Below are 19,952 nucleotides of genomic sequence, written 5' to 3' on the forward strand. Positions count from 1 at the left end.
GTTTCAGAAACCCGGCAGACGCTGAGGGGAGTTTTGAGGGGCCCAAAAAGAAGGTAAGAGACCGTTTAACCAGCGGCAAATTCCTAAGGCAACTGTGAAAGGCGGGCTGTGGTGAAGATTGGCACTAGATAGACCGCAAGAACATAACAAGGGTAACGACGGTAAACTGAGAGGAGAATAAAGCGACTCGTGAAGCGCTGGACCTCCGTCGCTACACCGTTTATACAGATGCTGGGGCGACCTGGGGTTGACTGTTGGCCCATTGGGAAAGTTTGCCGACGCGTCTCGCGAAATTTAATGGCACCAGAGTTGCACTTCCAACACCATGTATATGTCTCATCTCTCTACAACTGTCAGCTACAAAGGAGACCTGCAGTTTTCTAGTACTTGCCACCAACATGGCCGCGGTCAGTAAGACGACGCCACCTCTTGCGCGCATGCTAACTGTCCGCAGCCCATAACGACTGTGTCCGAGAGCCGGGAGGTTCGAGGCCTCAATCTCGTCGCTGCGCATTCTCACATTCGCGGTCTTGGAGTCGATCTAGCTACCCTAGAGCCCCGCGGAACATCCCAAGGCCTGATCGGTCAACAGAAAGCACGAAAAGCCGCAGCCGTTATCCTGCAAATGGTCAAAGAGGGAAAGATTGCCGGCAGGGCGGTTCTTGTTGCTGGGCCTCCAAGCACGGGAAAGACTGCAATTGCCATGGCGATGGCACAGTCCTTGGGGCCTGATGTCCCATTCACAATGCTCGCCTCCTCCGAGATATTCTCCCTAGAGATGTCCAAAACCGAAGCCCTAACACAAGCATTTCGAAAGTCGATAGGTGTGAGAATCAAGGAAGAAAGCGAGATCATTGAAGGGGAGGTGGTAGAAATTCAGATTGACAGAAGTGTTTCGGGGGTGCGTATTGAGGAACGCTTTATCTTGGGGCTACAATTGACTGGAACATAGGGCAACAAACAAGGCAAACTTACAATCAAGACTACCGATATGGAAACGGTCTATGACATGGGCACCAAGATGATTAGCTCGATGACCAAGGAAAGAGTCATGGCCGGGGATGTTATCTCAATCGACAAGTCGTCTGGGAAAATCACCAAGCTAGGTAGATCGTACACGCGATCGAGAGATTATGACGCCATGGGCGCCGACACGAAATTTGTCCAATGCCCAGAGGGCGAACTTCAGGTCCGGAAAGAAGTTGTTCACACAGTCAGCCTCCATGAGATTGATGTCATCAACTCAAGAACACAAGGATTCCTTGCACTGTTTTCTGGCGACACTGGAGAAATTCGAAGCGAGGTGAGAGATCAAATCAACACCAAGGTGGGCGAGTGGAAAGAAGAAGGCAAGGCTGAAATTATTCCTGGGGTTCTTTTCATCGACGAAGTGCATATGCTGGACATTGAATGCTATTCTTATATCAATCGTGCTCTGGAGGAAGACCTTGCGCCCATTGTTATTATGGCGAGCAACCGAGGAAACACTCGGATACGGGGGACGACGTATAGCTCGCCCCACGGACTTCCACTAGACTTCCTGGATCGGGTGGTCATCATCAGCACGCAACCTTATGCGTCAGAGGAGATTTCTCAGATCCTAGCCATCCGAGCTCAGGAGGAAGAAGTCGACCTGTCGGCAGATGCTCTGGCCCTACTCACCAAGATCGGACAGGAGTCAGGGTTGAGGTACGCAAGCAATATCATCACCACCTCAACGCTACTCAGCCAGAAGCGCAAAGCAAAAGAGGTCAGCATCGATGATGTTCAGCGAAGCTACAAGCTCTTCTATGATCCTACGAGGTCAATGAAACTTGTCAGTGATTTCGAGAAACAGTTCATTGGTGACAGTGGACAGGTCAGCTTTAGCGTCAACGGCAGCAATGGCACAAATGGAGATGCCATGGACACTGCCTAAGGATACGGCCACCACACTGCTTTGCGAAGCAGTTGTTACAGTTGGATTGATTTTTTCCATCACGACAAATCGCTCCCAGTGGGGAACAGGGCAAGCACGCGAGTTTATGCTTAGGCTCTCTTGGTCCAAGCAAGAGAACCACCAAATGGTTTCCTGTGTAGGGAGACAGAGATTGTGACTCGTGCTCGAGCCGCGCTTTCAAACCAAGCCTGCCGTGAAAAAAGTCACTTAATAGAACCAAAAAGGCGAAATGTGTGCTTGGAAAAGCACTTTCGCCTGATTCGAGTGGTTCTACGGTACTGGACAGCAGATAAGGATTTGCCCATTTTTGCATTTGATGTACAATAGCATGGTGGCAGGGGTCATGCTATCACGGACAGCAGTGGTATCGGTTACAGGAGTAATTATGATTGAAATGTTTGGACGTTCCAAAGAGGGTTTTTTGTTCTATCAGTGGCAAAGCATTGCATATGGCGGTGGCTATAGTTTTGGCCTGATAGTCGTTAACTTTCCCGTGCTCTATGACCCTCCTCGAAATTCTTCAACCCCCGACCGAAGCTACTGAGACGTGGGTTTAATTTCGTCTTGTAGCGAGCGACTCTGAGCCGATTGGATGTGGATGATCTGTGTAAACGACCTTGATTCATCTGGAACACCCTTTTGTCCTCGACTTCGGCCTCTGAGATGAATGAATCAATATACTTGTGCAGTTTTCAGCGTCGGCAATGGTCCCCTCACGTTGCCCTCGACGTAGCCATATTGATGACCGCTCTGACGATCGCTTTGAGACCATCTCTCACTTCACAGTATACGAGTACGGTGGTCTATTTAGGACCGCGATATTGCTATGGTTGGGTATAATGACTTGTGGAGCATTTTCGTACTTCGTATTTGGTACCTACAGTAGACAGTGTATTTATTTAATCAGAGCATTTTTGGGTCTTGGTGGAAGCTTTCCACCTCTAAGCTCTACCACGATATTAATAAGCTGTGTCAGATGGCTTCTAATTCTAGGCCTCTTCTATCTGCTTTCGTCGGAAGCTCCTTACTCTACATCTCCCTGTATGTCTTCTCCAATCCGATTTCTACATCGCCACGCTATAGAAGAGCCAACACGTTGAGCGTGCTTCTCGCTGCGAGGAGAGAAGTGGTGCAATTCATACACTGTATCCTGATCACCGCCTTGACTACTATTTGTCTATGGAGGGAGCTGAAGGTCGTGTACGCATCTCCTACAGATTCTAAAACCTCGAAGGACTCGGACCTGATCATCATCACCCACACGTCGACCTTTGCGAATTGTCTCACAACAATGGAACTAACCTACCTCATCGTCGACTCGTTGATACTGCTGCGAACCAGATGCTCCTCGATCAAGAGACCACGGCTTGGCTCAACACATCCATCACCAAGTCTATCAAACGATGTTGCAACCAAACCAGCCTCGGCAAGTAAGGGAAAACAGCTCTTGAACTATGCACACCTCTATGTACACCACATCGTACTTGTGTCGCTCCTGATTTGGCTCCAGTATACCTTGGTATATAACCCAGGGCGACGCGTCGGCATTCTGATTATTGTCTCGTTTATGCTCATGAACGCCTCCTCTCCCCTAGGCACGCTGAGATGGTTCCTCTTGAACTTCAGAGTAAGAGAGGATTCAGCCAACGAACAAGAACCGTCCAAAAATGGTCGCAAAGACGTCGTTTCGGCACTTCGAGTCACGACATGCGCATATCTACTTCTTTTTGCTCTTTGTCGACTTGGAGTATTTTACATGGTTATGAGAACCTGGGGAGAAATGCAAGGTATAAGTGCCTTCAAAGCATGGTGGCAGCTGCGATGGCAGTGTAACGTTGGATTCACAACTATAGTCGTCGTCAATTCATTGTGGTGGATCAATGGGACGTTCAAGTTTCTGCGCAGAGAAATAACGGAAATCAGGAAATCGAAGCAAGAATGAGAACAAAAAGCTCCGACATCTCCAATTTCACCAGCTATCATGGTTGCTACATGTTCAGTCGCCCTATCTGGACTTTGATTGCACGTCTCGGTCGCTGTGTCGGCAATTGCTTCAGATCCCTTGCCATCAGTTGTACTTCGTCCTTACGGCTCGTCCGACGTTCCCAGCCCAGCCAGGAAATGACTCCGCCTTCCTCGATGCGACCAGTCATCATAATCGATTCATCTACGAGAGTCTTGGCTACCGTCAGGCATACTTGCCTCGAAAATTCGGCACCAAGACAGGATTTGACACCGTCGCCAAATGTGAATGGCAGGGGTGGTCGGAAGTCTGTCCCAAGACAGTCTGCGTTTGCCCTGGTGGCATCGTTACTGGAAGACGAATAAAAGGGCAGGAACCTATCCCAGACGAAGTCACCCGCTCGATCATACACGTCGGGGTCACGATTGGCACCTGATAGGTACAACCATGCGTCTTGGCCTTCAGGAATCTCGTACTCATCTGGTTGATCTCGATCAGCAGATGATATGAGGACATCCTGTTGCACTCTTCGCATCACCCCCACAACGGGTGGACTCAGTCGCTCTGTTTCTGCAAGAACAGCGTTCAACATGACATCTCTTTTTTGCGGATCTGAATATGACCGGATGAGCTCTGCGAGGCTGACACTGGTATCGGAACCTTGCTCGTCCGTATTTGTCATTGAAGACGAAGGTCTCCACACAAACAAATTCAGAATGAACGCGGTGAGCAGGGAGGCGAGCGCTTTATTGGCTATGCTGCTAGTGAAGAGGCGGAGATGTGAGACGATATCCTCAGTGTCGAGATAATCGTCCGATGACAAGCTTGTCCCGCGGAACTGTTCTGAAAAAGGGCAAGCATTGAAAGACCGGGAGGTTCCATTCGAAGCTAGCACATCTCTTGCTATCGTGGCTAGACTCTTTTCAAGCTCTTCGACAGCTTGGAGGCCTCGGCTCCGTGTTGATGACCAGAGTGGTGTCGAGATGCTGACGGGAAATGTGGAGAATTGCCCTCTCAGCAGCGCTTCTTGAAGTTCTTCGAGCTGTTTGAACTTACGACCATTACCGTCTCGCGAAATCGACAAGAAGACCCCGAATAGAATATCCCAAACCAAGGATTTCAGACTTGCGTATAGATCGACTTCCTGTGGGTTTCGTCCTCGAACAAGCTGATCAAGAAATCGAGACTCGGTGATTTGACGAATCAGCGAGACCGAGCTTTGAGGCAAATGATCCAGTCTCGTCCGCCACTTGGCTTTGTGGATTTTGTGAGCTAACCCATCTTCGAGTAGGAGATTGGAACCAGGGAAAAAGTCGCCCATAAACTGTCGATACGCCGTTCGTGCAGCGAAAAAGTTGGCCTTGTCATCGCTTCTGCCTCTGTTTTTGGCATGGACGGTGCATTTGCGGCTTCGCTGTGGGGAGACTCCACCTCTGCTGATACTTGTACGTCCCTGTGCGTAAACGTGTGCGTATTCGCTATCGTATTTGCTTGCATCAAAACGGCCTAGCGAGGCCTCCTCGACCGATTCGATTGCTCCAGGCTGGTGGCATAGGATGGCTTTGCAGACGTGATAACTGGTGACGATGTGGACTTCACGATTTAGAATCTGTGCTCGGACGATTCTGCTCGCCAACGGTAACGCGTCCCCATCTGACCTTGTAGACTCCCCAAGGCGAGCGGAGATGAATGATTCAGGCGAAGAATGAAACGAAAAGGATTGTGTAAGCCGGGAGACCATATCAGAAGATGAGCACAAGGGAGAGAGGGAGAGTTAGAAAGGTAAGAAATGTGTAGGTACGACGAAGTTAAATGGGAAAGTCATGACCCTGCATCCAGGGGCCATCCAGGCTGGCCTATCATTGCCGCTCGACTGGCTTGGCTTGTGCATTGGGACTGGCATCTTGTCTGCTCGGTGAGCAATTAATTCAGGCTTACGACTAGATCTCGCTGATTGCCTCCAATTCGACTTTCTAGGAATGGTTGAAGAACGTGGGATGGTGAGTTTGTTGCTGCTTTGTTGTTCCATTGAGTACAGACTGTAGCAAAAATGTTCAGCAGACTTTTATATGGCCCGGTTGAATCTTCATGGCTGCGAAGGCGTCCAAGATCAGCCAAGTTCTACTCGCGATGCCGATGCAAACACCGGCTGCCATTGTCCACGTGAGATAATGAAGCAGGCTAGGAAACGCCAGCATGAGAGTGAAGAAGATACCGCTCTCGAAACCTTCAACTAGGGCAGGTTTCATGGTTACAGCAGTCAACTCATCATTTGTCTTTTGTGATGACAAAGCAGCAAGATAGAAGAGAATGAAGTTATTGATGTGGAACGTCGCTTCAAGTAGAGAGATCGACAGCCACAAGCTGGACATATTCTCGGGAGCCAGCCCTCGTCGAGTCTCTCCACATGCAACGCTGATCGGCATCAGAGAATAGACGATAAAATCCGAGAGAAGGTCCAGAAATCCTCCCGCGTCAGAAGTTTGGTTGCGTGTCCGCGCAACCGCTCCATCAAGGCAATCAAGTATACGATTGATCAACCAGAGATAAACCGCCCAGGTAGACATTCGCGGATCGGTAGCCATCGCACACATGCAGGCTCCTAGTCCGGCGATAAAGGCGGCGAAGGTAAGGTGTCCAGGTGTGACCACCTCCGGGACGAATTGTACTGCCGGTCGAAAGGTACGGTCCTTGACCTTCCTTAGCTGAATGTCAAACATTTTCGATTACTGCTGACTCTCGATCACGAGAGGGATCTTTTCCCCCTCTGCCCTTTGCTCAAGGAGAGCGAGAAATGCTGAATGGTTGGTTGATACCTTTAAAAGGTCTTCGGAATTGAGGAGAACTTTAAAAGGAGATGTTCCGGCTCGACCTAAAACGACAGGGTACTTGAGAGCGTTCGCTTTGATGAAGTCGCGGACCTCGGAGGTCGACTCGTCACGATGGAGTTGTTCGACGTTGGCGCCGATGCGAGCTTTTGTCTTCTTCCAGGCAGCAGACTCGTCCAGATGGAGCCCGCCGTGAGTCAAGTCGCACGCTGCACACGCGCTTGAATCGGGTGACGCGGTGAATTTCCGACAGACGTAGTTGAGTTTACCAAGCAAAGAAGCATTGGCGTTGTACAAGATGTAGATGGTACTGTCTAAAGTCGACATGGTATGTTATGCTTGACTCTAGACCTTGACTGGCTGTTATCTCTTTGTATCTAGACAACTTTACTCGGGTCGAGGGCAAGAGAAGGTACTTATCCTGTCGCGATTCAATGCTGGAGGGCTGTGTTCATCGTCACTGTTCGATGTTCGTTGCTTGATCCGGCCTTATTACAAACCTTCGGCGTCCGCTGACCGTGCGTAATAGTCATGCAATGAGGAGGGGCATGCTTCACTTGGCACCACGGCGGTCAATGATAAGATCATAATATAGACATGGTCTCCGGTACTGTAGACGTATGGGATGCATCGCAGAGGTCAACGGCATGATACGTTTAGTCCGGAATGGCAAGTCTGGCGAATACGCTCACGTACTCGCTTCCGTCGTCGATGCGTGCATCAGTCAATCGAGCGTCCACTGTGTCTCAGCGTCATCGCCTTGGATGAGTCTGGGATAGCGTCCCAAGTGGCCGAATCTCGTCAAGTGTTGCTGAATCCGGCCGATCTAGGCATGTCGGTTATACGCTCATGGGCTGACACGTGTGTGCCTTTGCAGGCCTTAACCAAACGTTGAGATTCTTCTATCTGAGGACTGGATACACCTTCCGGACATATAAAATCCAAATCCCAACGAGCGCAATGTCGCAGTCTTGCCTTGAACACCCGCATGCTCAATATGGCAGACTCCGCCACTGCCAGGGACAAGAAAGTTGTCTTCCGGGATACTGAAACGAGCACTTCTACTATCGACTTACCTTCTGAGGCCCCGATCAGCTTCACCAGACGTGGCCTTAGAACTATCTACGTCCCACTAGTTATACTAATACTCTTCCTAAATTACTTTCTAGCACAGTATGACAAGTTTGTATTGTCATATTTCCAAGCCGAGGTTATTGAATCCCTGAATCTTACTTCAACTCAATATGGCATTCTCTCAGGTTATGCTGTGGGTATTTTGTATGCCGTTCTCGCTATCCCGATGGCGTACATCGCAGACTATACCAGCGCGAGAGTTTGGGTGCTCTCGGTTGCAGCGTTATGGTGGAGTCTATGCGTCCTCTTCCAGGGGCTAAGCCGTAACTTCTGGCAAATTCTGCTAGCAAGGATCGGCATGGGTATTGGGCAGTCGCCCGTTGAAGCACTCAGCATCAGTCTGATCAGTGACCTTGTTCCTCTGAACTGGATCTTTGTATGCGAGAGGTATGTGAGAGACCATGGGACACCTCCAGTTTTTAATGCTGATTGCTTTGTGAAGCATCTTCTACATTGGCGTCTATGTTGGAGAGGCCGTCAGCGGTCAAATTGCCACTGCTTTTGATAAGACAGATACTCCGTGGAACAGCGCCCTAAAGGCTATCGGCATCGTAGGCATCGTCCTGGCTATCATAACGAGACTCATTCTCCGAGAACCCACCCGCCAACAAATCGCCGCTGGGAAACTCTTGCCGGGAGCCTCTCAAATGGATGATACCGAGGATATGCATGGCACGAGGATTGAGCACGGGCATCGCATGTTCAAGTTGGCCCTCAAGCAGATCATTTCCATGAAGTCCTTCTGGATCCTAACATTGGCGTCGGGAGCTCGACAGTTCTCTGGCAATGTCTTCGGGTGGTATATGCCTTCGTATCTGTCCTCGATATATCCAACCCAGACAGAATTGCTCTCGCGATACGGCATTATTGTTGGTGTGGTAGGCTCGGTCGCGGTTGTGCTTGGAGGTGTGATCTCTAGTCTGGTGTCCGAGCACGCTGCAGCAGTTCTATCCCTCACCGGCATTGGTGGAATGATCTCTGCGCCTTTTGTCATATGTATGGTCTTCAGCCTGAAACTAGCTGGTGGAGACGAGGAAGTCGGGGTTCGCATTCTCTATGGAGTCATGAGTGCTGCGTATCTGACGGCAGAGCTTTGGCTGGGAATTTTTGCTTCCATCCTAGCACTTCTGTTCCCGGCTCGGACCAAGACGTTCTGTCTAGCCATCTACACCAGCACAATTGTGCTCATCTACTCCAGTGCTCCTCAGATTATCGGTCTGGCATTGAGAAATTTTGAGCCTGGCTCTCCCGCATACCTCGAAAAAACCAGAGATATCCTGGCCATATTGATCCCTATTGGGTATTGGCTTGGAGGAGCTGGATTCTTACTCGGTATACGACGGGTCAAGCAAGACATTGCGAGTGGGAGGTCCTTGGACGACGGAGCTGGAATGTCTGGCTCTATCGGTCGTATCAGTACGAGGAGAAAGCTGGCTTTCTCAGCGTTCGGCGTTGTTCTGGCAGCTTTGACCGTAGCTCTCCTAGTAACGAGCCTGACTATAAATACATAGACGTCACCTGTGGAGGAGAAGAGCATTAACGGTGCTACAAAGCGGTAGAGAAGACCGTAGTTGCATTGCGCGCCGTGATAGCGATCTCCTCAAATGAATCTACCGAAGCAGGTAGTACAGTGAATACGCGGTGCCCTGAAGGGAAAAGGGAAATACGTGGAATGTCGAGCCTTTCCGCAGATGAATGGCATATATGCTAAGACAATGAGGTATATATTGTTCACATCCACCCGGGCATCCCATTTAGTGCACCTCGACTTTCTCTTCCATCTCTCCACACATCAATACATTCTTACGCTCTCGAGTTCCCTGTTTATCTCTACCATTCCAGAACCGCCACGATGAAGTCTGTGAAACTAGCGACCAGGCTATTGGTGCGCCTCTGCTCTCTTCAAATGGCGTGCGGTATCGTCTTGATTACAGCAGTGATATTCCCGACTTTCTACCAACCCATGTTGACAACGCTGTACAACTACCTCTACTCATCCACGTTCTACCAGTTATCGACCTTTGAGACCATCGTTACCGTCGTGAGTTACGGAATCATCGAACCCAAGTATACCACTCACTTTGCACATAATCCTGAGCTCCGCATCGACGTCAGACCAGGCACGCTCCGGGTTAAATCTAAGCGATCCAACACAACATCATCTACAACAGGTCAACCGGACGAAGACAGTCTGACGATGCCCAAGCTGCCCAAGATGAAACGGCCCTCCAAGCGTCTGGGAGAGATATTGCGCTACGTCAGCCCGCTTCTGCTCTTGGACTTGACCATGATCAAGAAGTTCGCGGATACGCCAGTCGACGACATCCGCGTCTCTGGAGGTTATGCGCCGGTTGCGACCACCGCAACACTGATGTCAACGGGAAGTTCCAGAAGCATAAACACTACCGCTGATGCGCCCTTGAAGTCGATATCGGGTTCGTTCCTCCTCCCTACGCTTCACAACTTCACCCGGTCCACGCCATTGCAGCTCAGGAGAGCCCTTCCGCCCGTACCACCCACATCACGACGCTTGGTGCTCGAGCTCGCCGCGTCCTTCTTCATCTACGATATGCTGTTCTTCTTGTGCCATCTCTGTTTCCATCATGTCCCATTTCTGGCGCGACATCATCTGCCTCACCATAAACACCACGAGATCCATCCACAAGTGACGAACCAGCTGTCCATTGTTGAAAGACTGTGTCTGGTCCTTCTTGCGAATTTCAGTCTCAACATCATCAAGAGTCATGTCGTGACGCGCACGATATTCATCCCCATATTCGTCACGCTGCTCATTCAGGTACACAGCGGTATGGACCTTCGCTGGGGCTATGACAAGTTCTTACCGCGAGGGTGGGCGAGTGGGTCGAGGGGACACGCCAGGCATCACCGCACAGGCGAAGGAGTTTATGCACCGTTTTTTACCTGGTGGGATAGAATTCTGGGCATGGCCAAAATGTCATCTCTTCGTCAAGAGAACGAGAAAACGTCGGATTGCGCAAGATCGCGATAGAGGCACATTGGGTGTATGGTGAATGACCAATGCCGGAAGTCAAAGCAGCGCAGCATGCAAAATCGTTCAAAAGATCAGATGCTGTTACGTACCCTCGGTCTGCAGAGAGGCAGAGTATCGACAGAATCAACATCGCATTGAAAGAGTACCAACAGTAAGCCTGCGCTGTAGGCGAATGTTGCAGAGGCCCCGATGGTTTCGACCTGCAGCCAAGTGCAAAAAGTGAACAGTCGCAGCAGGTATCATCACAACATGACGGCGCAGAGTGACGGACAACATGCCAACGCTGATGAAGCCTTCCATGCATTCTTGGAGGTTGCGACCGGTTGTTCTTCAGGCTCAAGCCAGCAGAAGTCCCTCTCAAAAACCGTTTTCTGGGCACTTCATTGCGTACAGTGCATTACACCTCCAACATGCACTCACATATCTTAACCAGAGACCACAAAGCTTCCAAATACAGAGATTCGCGTTCAGTTTCTGGACTTCTCCTCGTTCACTAGGCGTACCATGCAGTCTCCAAAGGCTTGGCAGAGCTCATCCAAAAGGTCAGGCGAACAATTCCATGGCATGAAAGACTCTCCCTCATATTCCACCTCGTCGTAATAAGAGGTGAGTATCATGAAGATGCCAGCGCGAATGACCGGGCTGCTGATGGGGCTAGGCGTAAGACCATTTCTAGCTGCAATAATCGCGTGGTTTATGTTCCCGTTGAAGCGTTCTTTGTAGAACCTGGTAAATCGAGTAGATGGTGCAGCACTGCTGCCATAGTACGCTGCGATCTCAATGGCGAGGTTGAAGTTCACTCCCTCTTTCCTCAGCTTGTTGCCAACGTGGAAGCCATCAACATCTTCGATGAAATTCCTAAGATCCATGGGCGATCTGTTGCCCGTTGCAAGATACCTGGCACAGAATAGCCTTGGTCGTGTATCCGGAAATGCCACTCGATACTGTTTGCGCCAAGCACCGTACAGCTGGATCCAGTCCCCTAACCAACCCGCCACATCTCCTTGACTAACGTCTACTTTGGCGTTGGCAGGATCCTCCACGATCGGCGGAAATGGGTGTTTGAACACTCCGTATACCGTGTACCCGAGGTGGTCACTGTGTAAAATAGTCTGCGCCGGTAGAGGATCGATGAAGAAGACACCAGGCTCGAACTCATCGTTTGCTCTCCGCAGGAAGGAATGATCCAGAAGATCACCCTTGACTACGAAAACGAATCTGTAGTCGCTATACTTCCGCTGTCTGAGAAAATCGAGCACGGACAGGCTATAAACTTTCAGGAGTGAAGCAGCCTTGGCCAGCTCGTACAGTTTACCGATATAGCTGATGAATTCTGATGCAGAAAGCGTCTTGGTTCTCATAACACGAACGCCTGGATCCGAATTGGACTTGTAGGCTACTCTGTCGATGTCGATTAGTGCCAGGCCCGGCGCTTTGATCTCCTGGATCTGATTCAAAGACCAGTTCGAGGGTATGGGGAAGCCAAGATTGCCAGAATAGCCGGTGGACATGCCTGAGACATAGCTCCATCGAGCGAACGTTTTGCGAGACACGTCGATGCACACGTTTCGCGTGCCGTAGACACCGTGACTGTACCAGTCGCCCTCTAAGGCAAGACCCAAGATGACCCCCCGAAAGTAAGGAATGATGGCACGGGTGATGTCGTTCTGGTCCGCATCATAGTCAACCGCGAAATAGATTGTGGTCCCCTTCGGGAAGAGCAGACGAGCGGCCGCCGCGTGTGCGGCTGCACCGTGCTCCTTCCCAATGTCGTAGCTGAAGGACGCCGCGCTATTGCCCGACATCTGCCAGATCGGGAAGATGGTGAAGCCGTTCTGGAGCAGGACCAGGATTTCTGCCGGTTTCAGCTCTTTCTTCTTCCCCCCCGGGTAGTCCTGCAGGTAGCGACCTATCTTCGAGAAGCCTCCGGCTGCGAGCGACTTGGCTACCTTGTCATCAAGAGTGGCACCGGTAGCGGAATTGGTGCCGGTGGTGTCGCAGCCTATGACTGGTCTGTTGGGATCGCCCGTGGAAACGAGCAGCTGTGCCCAGGTAGCGAAATCACCGACTCCAGTGGGTGCAAGCTCGGAGGAACTCTGGAATGCCCTCACGGCGTCCGACAGGTTCCCCGACCACCTGTCCGTCACTCCTACGTAGAAGGTCTCCACGGGCGGCAGGGTTATCGATACTCGGTTGAAGACCATGGCGATGGAGAAAATGCTGACGAAAGGGCCTGCCGATGGAGACGCGATGGTCTTAGCGCGAAGCGCTGCTTGGGTCTTGGGTCCAAAGGTACCAGTGGCTTCGGAGTCTTTGAGGCCCATCTCGAACTGAATCGCGTAGAGCAGCGCTTTCTGGGCGGTGCGATTGAAGATGCCATCGCAAGGCACGATGGTGAAGGCGTCTCGACCATAGTAGCGATTGTTCAACCATTGTTGGCATTCTCGGATCCCGTCTGTTCCAAGATCGGCTTTGACATATGCGTCCATCGTGAGCAAGGCCTTGACCATCTTCGCGTCTATCCATTCTCCGGCCCTGATGGTCCAGTTCGGTGACAGCACCTTCTGGGCGGGGAGCGGCACATTTGCGTCCCGATAGAAGATTCGAACGGCGGCTGACGTCTGATCCCCCCACTGGCCATCTATCGCACCGGCATCGTACCCCTTGCAGAACAAGGCTGACTGGACGATGAAGAAAGGGTTGAGGCCCCATCCATCTTCGACATGGATACCGCCTCTGGCAGTCAACTTGGCCAAGGTTTGCGGGCCAAAATTATCGGAGAGAGCGTCTCCAGAAATGCCCAACTCGATTTGCAGCGCTCGGATAAGAGCGTGGATGGTGTCCCACCCAGTGATGCCGTCTTCAGCTATGCGGATGTAGCCTTGCTGGCCTTGATACGTCTTGTTGACCCATTTCTGGGCATCCATCACCTTGAAGTCGACCATCTTGCTCGGCTGTAAGCAAGCTCACTTGGGCATAACGTGATGGCCAGGCTACAGCACAGCACCAGTACCGATGCAAGGGTTTATAAGTGCTGGTTAGAAAGTCTGTCGCGGGTGGCGTTTGGCTGAGTTGCTAGCGTCTTTTTGATCCGTGCAGCTTCCAGCTAGGTAATGTTGACTTTGCATCTATCTTGAGATTCTTCATATACAGTTACATCTTTACTAGTAAAACGTGTAGGTAATTGCAACTGTACAAGTTGCGTCTGGCTCAGATATCGCTCCACGCGGCGGCATACTGTTTGGAAAGGCACTGTAGCTCAAGCTTCGACGAGCCAGTTCGCTTGTCTGCCCAGGTCTCATCCGGTCCGCTCAATCTAGGCGGTGGATTCTGTCTTCCAGTTCCTCTCCCCTCTACTCAAGCGCAAAACCCTCCAACCAAACCAACCCCCGCTGTATTTTCCAAATCCAAACCGCTGAGTTGAGAGATCCTTTGAACGATGACTTTGCCGAGCAACTTGGCCGGCAGAAGCATTGTCTGCCATGTCTATCATCGAAATCTCTGGGCGAAGCTTGCGCGCATACCGTGCCAACTTGTCACAATCGCACGGCGACCATCCCAGAGGGGATAGACCACGACGACGAAGAAAGCAAAAAACTGCCAGGCGATCGCCACCGTCGTCCAGCCAGCGAAAAAATTCTTTGAGAAAATGTAATTTCGATAGAGCGGCATTGGCCAGGCGACAAACGTAATGAGCACGGTGAAGATCAGCATCCCCCATGCGACCCTGTACCAACGATGCAGTGCCCGCAGCGTTTCTGCGTCAAAGGGATGCTCCAACTGGGATAGGTCGTCTGCTCTGGCCGGAAAAGGGACGGCATGAGACACTCCCTTTGCCTCGGTGCCATCTTTGGGTGTGATCGATTCAAGATCCAGGATTTCTTTGGAGATGACGTTTGAGTTTGTGTGCACAGCGGTCTTTTCTTCAACGCCCTGAGCAGCCTCATCAGATAGATTAGAGGAAGAGTCTCCGGAAGAACGATCTTGCACCGGCCCGACTTTGATGAAGACATTCCAGTCGAATTGCTCGGGTTTGAAATAAGAGATGATGATCGAGTAGAGTGCAGGTGAAAACAAGGACGTTATCGCCCCATAGAGACAAGGTGCCTGGGCTTGGGTTGTTGTCATGTTAAGCTCTCCATATATTGATAGGGCTGTTCCGAGCCAGACTGAGATGCCCGTAGCCAGGCCAATGAGAGGGGAGACGACCGCTGCTAGCTTGGACTGTCTGGACCAGAAGAGGGTGAGTATCAGTGGCATTATCCCTGGACAAGTCAAGATCGGAAGGAAATAGGCAAGCCAGTTGATGTTTGCACCACCGTAGTTCAAAATCAAAGAGAATCCGGCGATGAATAACCCATGGAATATCACACCAAGATGACTTGCGCGGACGATTTGTCTGTCTCCGGCGCCTGGATTGATGTAGGTCTTGTACACGTCAAACGACAAGATGCTACTAACAGCAATCATCGAGGAAGAGACCGTACTTGTCAATGCCATAAAGACAAGTAAAAGGAATCCTACAAGTGCGCCGTTTCCAAGCAGCGCTTTCAGCGTGTATGGCATGACCAAGCCCGAGAATACTTCAACTTCAGTCAGAGGATTCGGATACGTCGGAAAAATGGGTAGTGTCTGTATCACTCTTGCTGATAGTCCGAGGACAGTCCCAAGGCCCCAGGGAACTGCGAATATTGCCAATGCTGCCAGGTCGTATCCCGGCACGGTCGCTCCAATCTCTGTGGCGAAGGATTTTTGCCAGAACGCCGTATCCTGAACGACAATCTATTAGCAAGATTATGAGTAGAGTGTTACCGAGCATACTCACCATGACAACGAGAGCCAAATTGCCGAATCTCAGGACCAAGCCGAACATGATGGAAGGCTTAGATTTGAAAGTCAAAAGGGAGCCCTGGTAATTTCCTGGGACGTAATTGTCGGCTGCAGTAGCGAGGACCTTCTCGTAAAGACCATACAGCCCACCAATGTGTCCATTGGTTAAGACTGCCAGGGTGAAGTAAATAATCAAAACAAGGGCAATGGTTGTATGGAGGTAATCGGTGAGGAATGTCGCCTTCAAGCCTCCTACTGCCGTGTAAAGAATCACTTGGATATTGTTACTTTGTTATCCTCAACAACAGACACACTGAACGTACCGCCGACAGGGATCAAGATGGTTGATGCCGCAATATGCATGCCCGTCACGCCATATATGAGTTGAGACCCTGTCAAGATCATTGCTGAACATCCGAATATGTTCAGCGCTAAGCTCAGCACGATGAAAACGACATGCCCCAGACGTCCGTATCGAGCCCGAATGATCTCAAGAGATGTGTGGGCGAAAGGAATTCGAATTTTGGCCATGATACCCAAGACAGCCATCAAAGCAATTTGGAAGGCGAGGCCTGTAGCGTACCACTGTACTCATGCCTTCGATTAGCGTGCGTCGTGAAAATCAAGAGTACGGATAGAGGTGATAACGTACCATTGGTGCAGCAATTCCATATGCGTAACCGACAACGCAAGCGAAAACCGTCTCATTGATCCACATCCAAGACGAAAAGACAGCTGAGGCCGTCAAACCCGTCCCTACTGTTCGATTCGCAACCATGAACATCTCAGACTTTCCGGAATCTTCTTTGAGATAAGCCTTTTGTATCTTGACCGCAATCAAAATGACCCCGCAAAAGAGAATAGAGAGTCCAATAAGGAGTCCATACCCCGTACCTTGAGAGAGCAATGTGAGCCCTCCGGTGTTGACGTAGACGCCCATATCTGTGTGATAATGATGTAGCCGGTGATATCAATAATGTTCAAGAAGAGAGGACTTTAGGATTCTGGGACCGTAACCTCGCTTTTCCACGTCGATAGAATTCATTCTTCCCAGACCGTGTTCTTAAGGCCGCCTTATACCGGATATCCAACAGAAAGACAACAGAAAGCCAGACAACGTGAAGCATCACGAACAGAATCTTGAATATTGGTTGATATGGATCATCTCAGCCGCTAGATGCTGTGTATATGGATATGCTGAGGCAGATCAGAGCGAGTCTCTCCAGACCGAGAGAAACTTGTATGGGCAATCGATGAGTGAATAAGAGGCGTAAAGACAGTGGGCATAGGTATCAGCTCTTTGGAGGGCTATTTCCTTTGTGAGCTTTCAAGGCTTCGTCACGCCATCGTCAGTTGTGCGGTTCGGGGGCAAAATCGATTTCAATTGGAAGTTTATACTACCCGTTTGGGAGTGATAGAGGTGAAAATCCACATCTTTACACTAAGAAACATAAATAGAAGCCTGGTAGTTCTTTATTCTGGTGGAATTTACCGAGTCATAGAAGTAGAATGAGACGACAACAACCTCGGTTTTTCACTGTCCGATGCTTGTGAAGTACCACTTCCACATGGGAATTGCTATTTCTCCTATGATTATGGGCTGCATATATCCGCCGTGGACCTCGAAATCCTCAGAGACAGCCTACAGTACGCTGCGAGCGTCAAATGGATAACAAATTGCGCAACCGAGCGATGATTGGCCTACGCTCCACAGGCATCTCCTATCTCGCAGTTTACAAGAGTCTCGCCATGCAATCTTCAGTGGTAAGAACAGTAGCCTAGACTTTTCTTTTTGGTATCTACAAGGAGTTTTTTTAAGAGAATATTCGACTACCACGCAGATAGAGAGTCAAAACAAGTTCGGTTTCTGTTGCTACTATCCGGCAAAGAACATCATCCTCGAGATGGGCTCTATCCAGGAGAGCGGATTACTCCGCTACCAATCCCAAGACAATACGTCTCCAGCTCTTCCAGACCTAGATTCTTACAAGCCTTCTGGCTTTAAGATCGAAAGTCGAGCGCTTGATGACTCCCCGACGCCAAGGGTGAGGACCACCCACTCTTGTTTGGATAGCTATGAATTGCATACTGACTGTACTTTTCCGCAGGTTTCGGTTATTGGTGGGTAGCCATGGCACTCGCATAGACCGAGAGGCCTTCGCTGACGATCTTCAGGAGCTGGTCTCAGTGGCATCAATGCGGCAATCCTATTGCCGGTGAAAGTTCCGGGCATAGATCTGACCATCTTCGAGAAGAACGCTGATGTGGTAAGTAAGTTCCGGTCGTTTCACTCGGATTAAAAGCGTTTAACTCAAGCCTTCAGGGTGGAACATGGCTAGAAAACACTTATCCAGGTGTCAGATGGTAAGCATTGATTTACCCAACGTCGAATGATGCTGGGACCAAGGACCACTTCACGGCAGATTCTAAAGTCTGACTCGAACCTCGCCAGTGACATTCCAGCCAATGTTTACCAATCAACATATACGCCAAACCGAAAATGGAGCCAAGAGTACGCTGAAGGCGAAGAGATCCGAGAATACTGGCAAGCAACCGCGCGAAAATACAACGTTTACAAGTACCTAAAGCTTCGCCACAAGGTCCATCAGGCGGAATGGGACAGCACAGACTCTCAGTGGAAGCTCCTTGTCGAAGATCTGGAGTCAGGAACTACTCGAGAAGAGAGATTTGATTTCTTGATCGCCGCCATCGGGATTTTCAATGCTTGGAAGTAAGTCATTGATGGCAGGCGCAGGCGAACGACGCGGCATAGAGATTGGTCGTTTGACTGCTGGTTGTTCTAACTTCCCTCTCCAGGCTTCCCGACTATCCGGGGCGCGACGAATACGAAGGCCATATTCGTCACACTTCCAACTGGGACAGTACGTTGGACGCTTCAGGTAAAACCATTGCCGTCATCGGCAACGGCGCAAGCGGTATACAAGTGCTCCCGCAACTCCAGAAGGTCGCCAGACGTATCGACCACTATGCAAGAAACCCAACCTGGGTCCTTGGCTCTTTTGGCATCGAGGAGCGCTCGAACGACCCTGTCTACTTCACCGAGGAACAGCTGAAATCCTTCGAAGACGACGCAACCTATTACAAGTTCCGCACAGAACTAGAAAGCGGCTTTTACAGAAGCTTCTTCCGTGTGTTTGGGAATACCAATGCGCACCAGAAAGCTAAAAAGGACATCACGGAACGGATGGCCAAGTTGTTAGAGAGCCGTCCCGAGCTGCTCAAGAAGGTAACACCTGACTTCCCACCCTTCTGCCGTCGACCAACTCCTGGCCCGGGATACCTGGAGGCACTCACCCAGGACAACGTTGAGTACATCTCAACTCCCATCCAGAGATTCACCAAGACCGGCATCGTGACCACTGACGGGGTGTCGCGCGATGTCGACGCCATCATTTGCGCGACAGGGGCCAACACGGATTTCGCACCTGCGTTCCCCATCATCGCGAACGGAATCGATCTCAACAAAGCCTGGAAGCCCAGCGGCTCATACAAGTCCCCGTCCAGCTACTTTGGCCTCGCGGCGCCTTACTTTCCCAACTTGTTCTTCACCCTGGGGCCAAACAGTTTCGGCCTCTCTGGCACGCTGAACCACAGCGTCGAGACAGCCGTCACTTACATAGCAAAGGTGCTGCGCAAGATGACGTCTCAAGGAATCAAGACGATTGTGCCCTCCAAGGCCGCGACTGATGATTTCATGGAGTATGTTGATTCTTTCTTCGCGACCACGGTCCTCTCCGAGAACTGCAAGTCGTGGTACATTGGTACGTTCCGCCGAAACTCTTGAACCGAATTCATCGATTCTCCAGCTGCCATATATATATATATATATATACCGAATGCTTTGAACTTGTTCCTTACCATTCCATTACCATTACAGGCGGCATCCCCGGGCAGCGAATCCACGGGCCATGGCCCGGCAGTTCCCATCACGTCACCCAAGTTCGACTCGATCCGAGATGGGAGGACTACGAATACACGTACAAGTCTCGGCAGAGAAACAGGTACGCCTACTTCGGCGGTGGTTTTACCAAAAACGACTTGGACAAGGAATCGGATATGACGCCTTATCTTAGGCAGAATCCTGACGATATTGATCTTCGGGAATACCACGAGAAGTGGTACGAATATGCTTATAAGCCTCGCGAAGCCGTGGTGGAGCAATCGAGTGAGAAGATGAAATTGAAGATATAAATGGCTGCGACGGCTGGATAAAGGCCTTTGCTT

At 50.5% G+C, this 19,952-nt stretch overlaps 9 protein-coding genes across 9 annotated transcripts; 4 read left to right on the forward strand and 5 right to left on the reverse strand.

The window, feature by feature from the left end:
• Positions 1-398: 398 nt before the first annotated feature.
• Positions 399-1,918, forward strand: PV08_09558 (RuvB-like helicase 2; the record flags this gene model as incomplete). The annotated part of the gene is made up of 3 exons (XM_016383874.1): positions 399-407; positions 455-901; positions 953-1,918. 3 exons carry the CDS (start codon positions 399-401, stop codon positions 1,916-1,918), a joined length of 1,422 nt encoding a protein of 473 aa, XP_016232497.1.
• A 2,009-nt stretch (positions 1,919-3,927) lies between these two features.
• On the reverse strand, positions 3,928-5,643 carry PV08_09559 (uncharacterized protein; the record flags this gene model as incomplete). The annotated part of the gene is made up of 1 exon (XM_016383875.1): positions 3,928-5,643. One exon carries the CDS (start codon positions 5,641-5,643, stop codon positions 3,928-3,930), a length of 1,716 nt encoding a protein of 571 aa, XP_016232498.1.
• Positions 5,644-5,956: 313 nt separating this feature from the next.
• On the reverse strand, positions 5,957-6,622 carry PV08_09560 (uncharacterized protein; the record flags this gene model as incomplete). Its single annotated transcript, XM_016383876.1, has 1 exon — positions 5,957-6,622. The coding sequence occupies one exon, from the start codon at positions 6,620-6,622 to the stop codon at positions 5,957-5,959; it is 666 nt and encodes a 221-aa protein (XP_016232499.1).
• A 6-nt stretch (positions 6,623-6,628) lies between these two features.
• Positions 6,629-7,057, reverse strand: PV08_09561 (uncharacterized protein; the record flags this gene model as incomplete). The annotated part of the gene is made up of 1 exon (XM_016383877.1): positions 6,629-7,057. One exon carries the CDS (start codon positions 7,055-7,057, stop codon positions 6,629-6,631), a length of 429 nt encoding a protein of 142 aa, XP_016232500.1.
• Positions 7,058-7,727: 670 nt separating this feature from the next.
• PV08_09562 (uncharacterized protein) lies at positions 7,728-9,375 on the forward strand (the record flags this gene model as incomplete). The annotated part of the gene is made up of 2 exons (XM_016383878.1): positions 7,728-8,251; positions 8,307-9,375. 2 exons carry the CDS (start codon positions 7,728-7,730, stop codon positions 9,373-9,375), a joined length of 1,593 nt encoding a protein of 530 aa, XP_016232501.1.
• Positions 9,376-9,770: 395 nt separating this feature from the next.
• PV08_09563 (uncharacterized protein) lies at positions 9,771-10,874 on the forward strand (the record flags this gene model as incomplete). Its single annotated transcript, XM_016383879.1, has 1 exon — positions 9,771-10,874. The coding sequence occupies one exon, from the start codon at positions 9,771-9,773 to the stop codon at positions 10,872-10,874; it is 1,104 nt and encodes a 367-aa protein (XP_016232502.1).
• A 470-nt stretch (positions 10,875-11,344) lies between these two features.
• PV08_09564 (uncharacterized protein) lies at positions 11,345-13,822 on the reverse strand (the record flags this gene model as incomplete). The annotated part of the gene is made up of 1 exon (XM_016383880.1): positions 11,345-13,822. The coding sequence occupies one exon, from the start codon at positions 13,820-13,822 to the stop codon at positions 11,345-11,347; it is 2,478 nt and encodes an 825-aa protein (XP_016232503.1).
• A 544-nt stretch (positions 13,823-14,366) lies between these two features.
• Positions 14,367-16,647, reverse strand: PV08_09565 (uncharacterized protein; the record flags this gene model as incomplete). The annotated part of the gene is made up of 4 exons (XM_016383881.1): positions 14,367-15,647; positions 15,703-15,980; positions 16,031-16,292; positions 16,360-16,647. The coding sequence occupies 4 exons, from the start codon at positions 16,645-16,647 to the stop codon at positions 14,367-14,369; spliced, it is 2,109 nt and encodes a 702-aa protein (XP_016232504.1).
• Positions 16,648-17,611: 964 nt separating this feature from the next.
• Positions 17,612-19,919, forward strand: PV08_09566 (uncharacterized protein; the record flags this gene model as incomplete). The annotated part of the gene is made up of 7 exons (XM_016383882.1): positions 17,612-17,752; positions 17,816-17,828; positions 17,883-17,974; positions 18,031-18,071; positions 18,160-18,438; positions 18,525-19,489; positions 19,606-19,919. 7 exons carry the CDS (start codon positions 17,612-17,614, stop codon positions 19,917-19,919), a joined length of 1,845 nt encoding a protein of 614 aa, XP_016232505.1.
• Positions 19,920-19,952: the final 33 nt, after the last annotated feature.

The sequence above is a fragment of the Exophiala spinifera genome (genome assembly GCF_000836115.1).
Source record: "Exophiala spinifera strain CBS 89968 unplaced genomic scaffold supercont1.7, whole genome shotgun sequence".
NCBI lineage: Eukaryota > Fungi > Ascomycota > Eurotiomycetes > Chaetothyriales > Herpotrichiellaceae > Exophiala > Exophiala spinifera.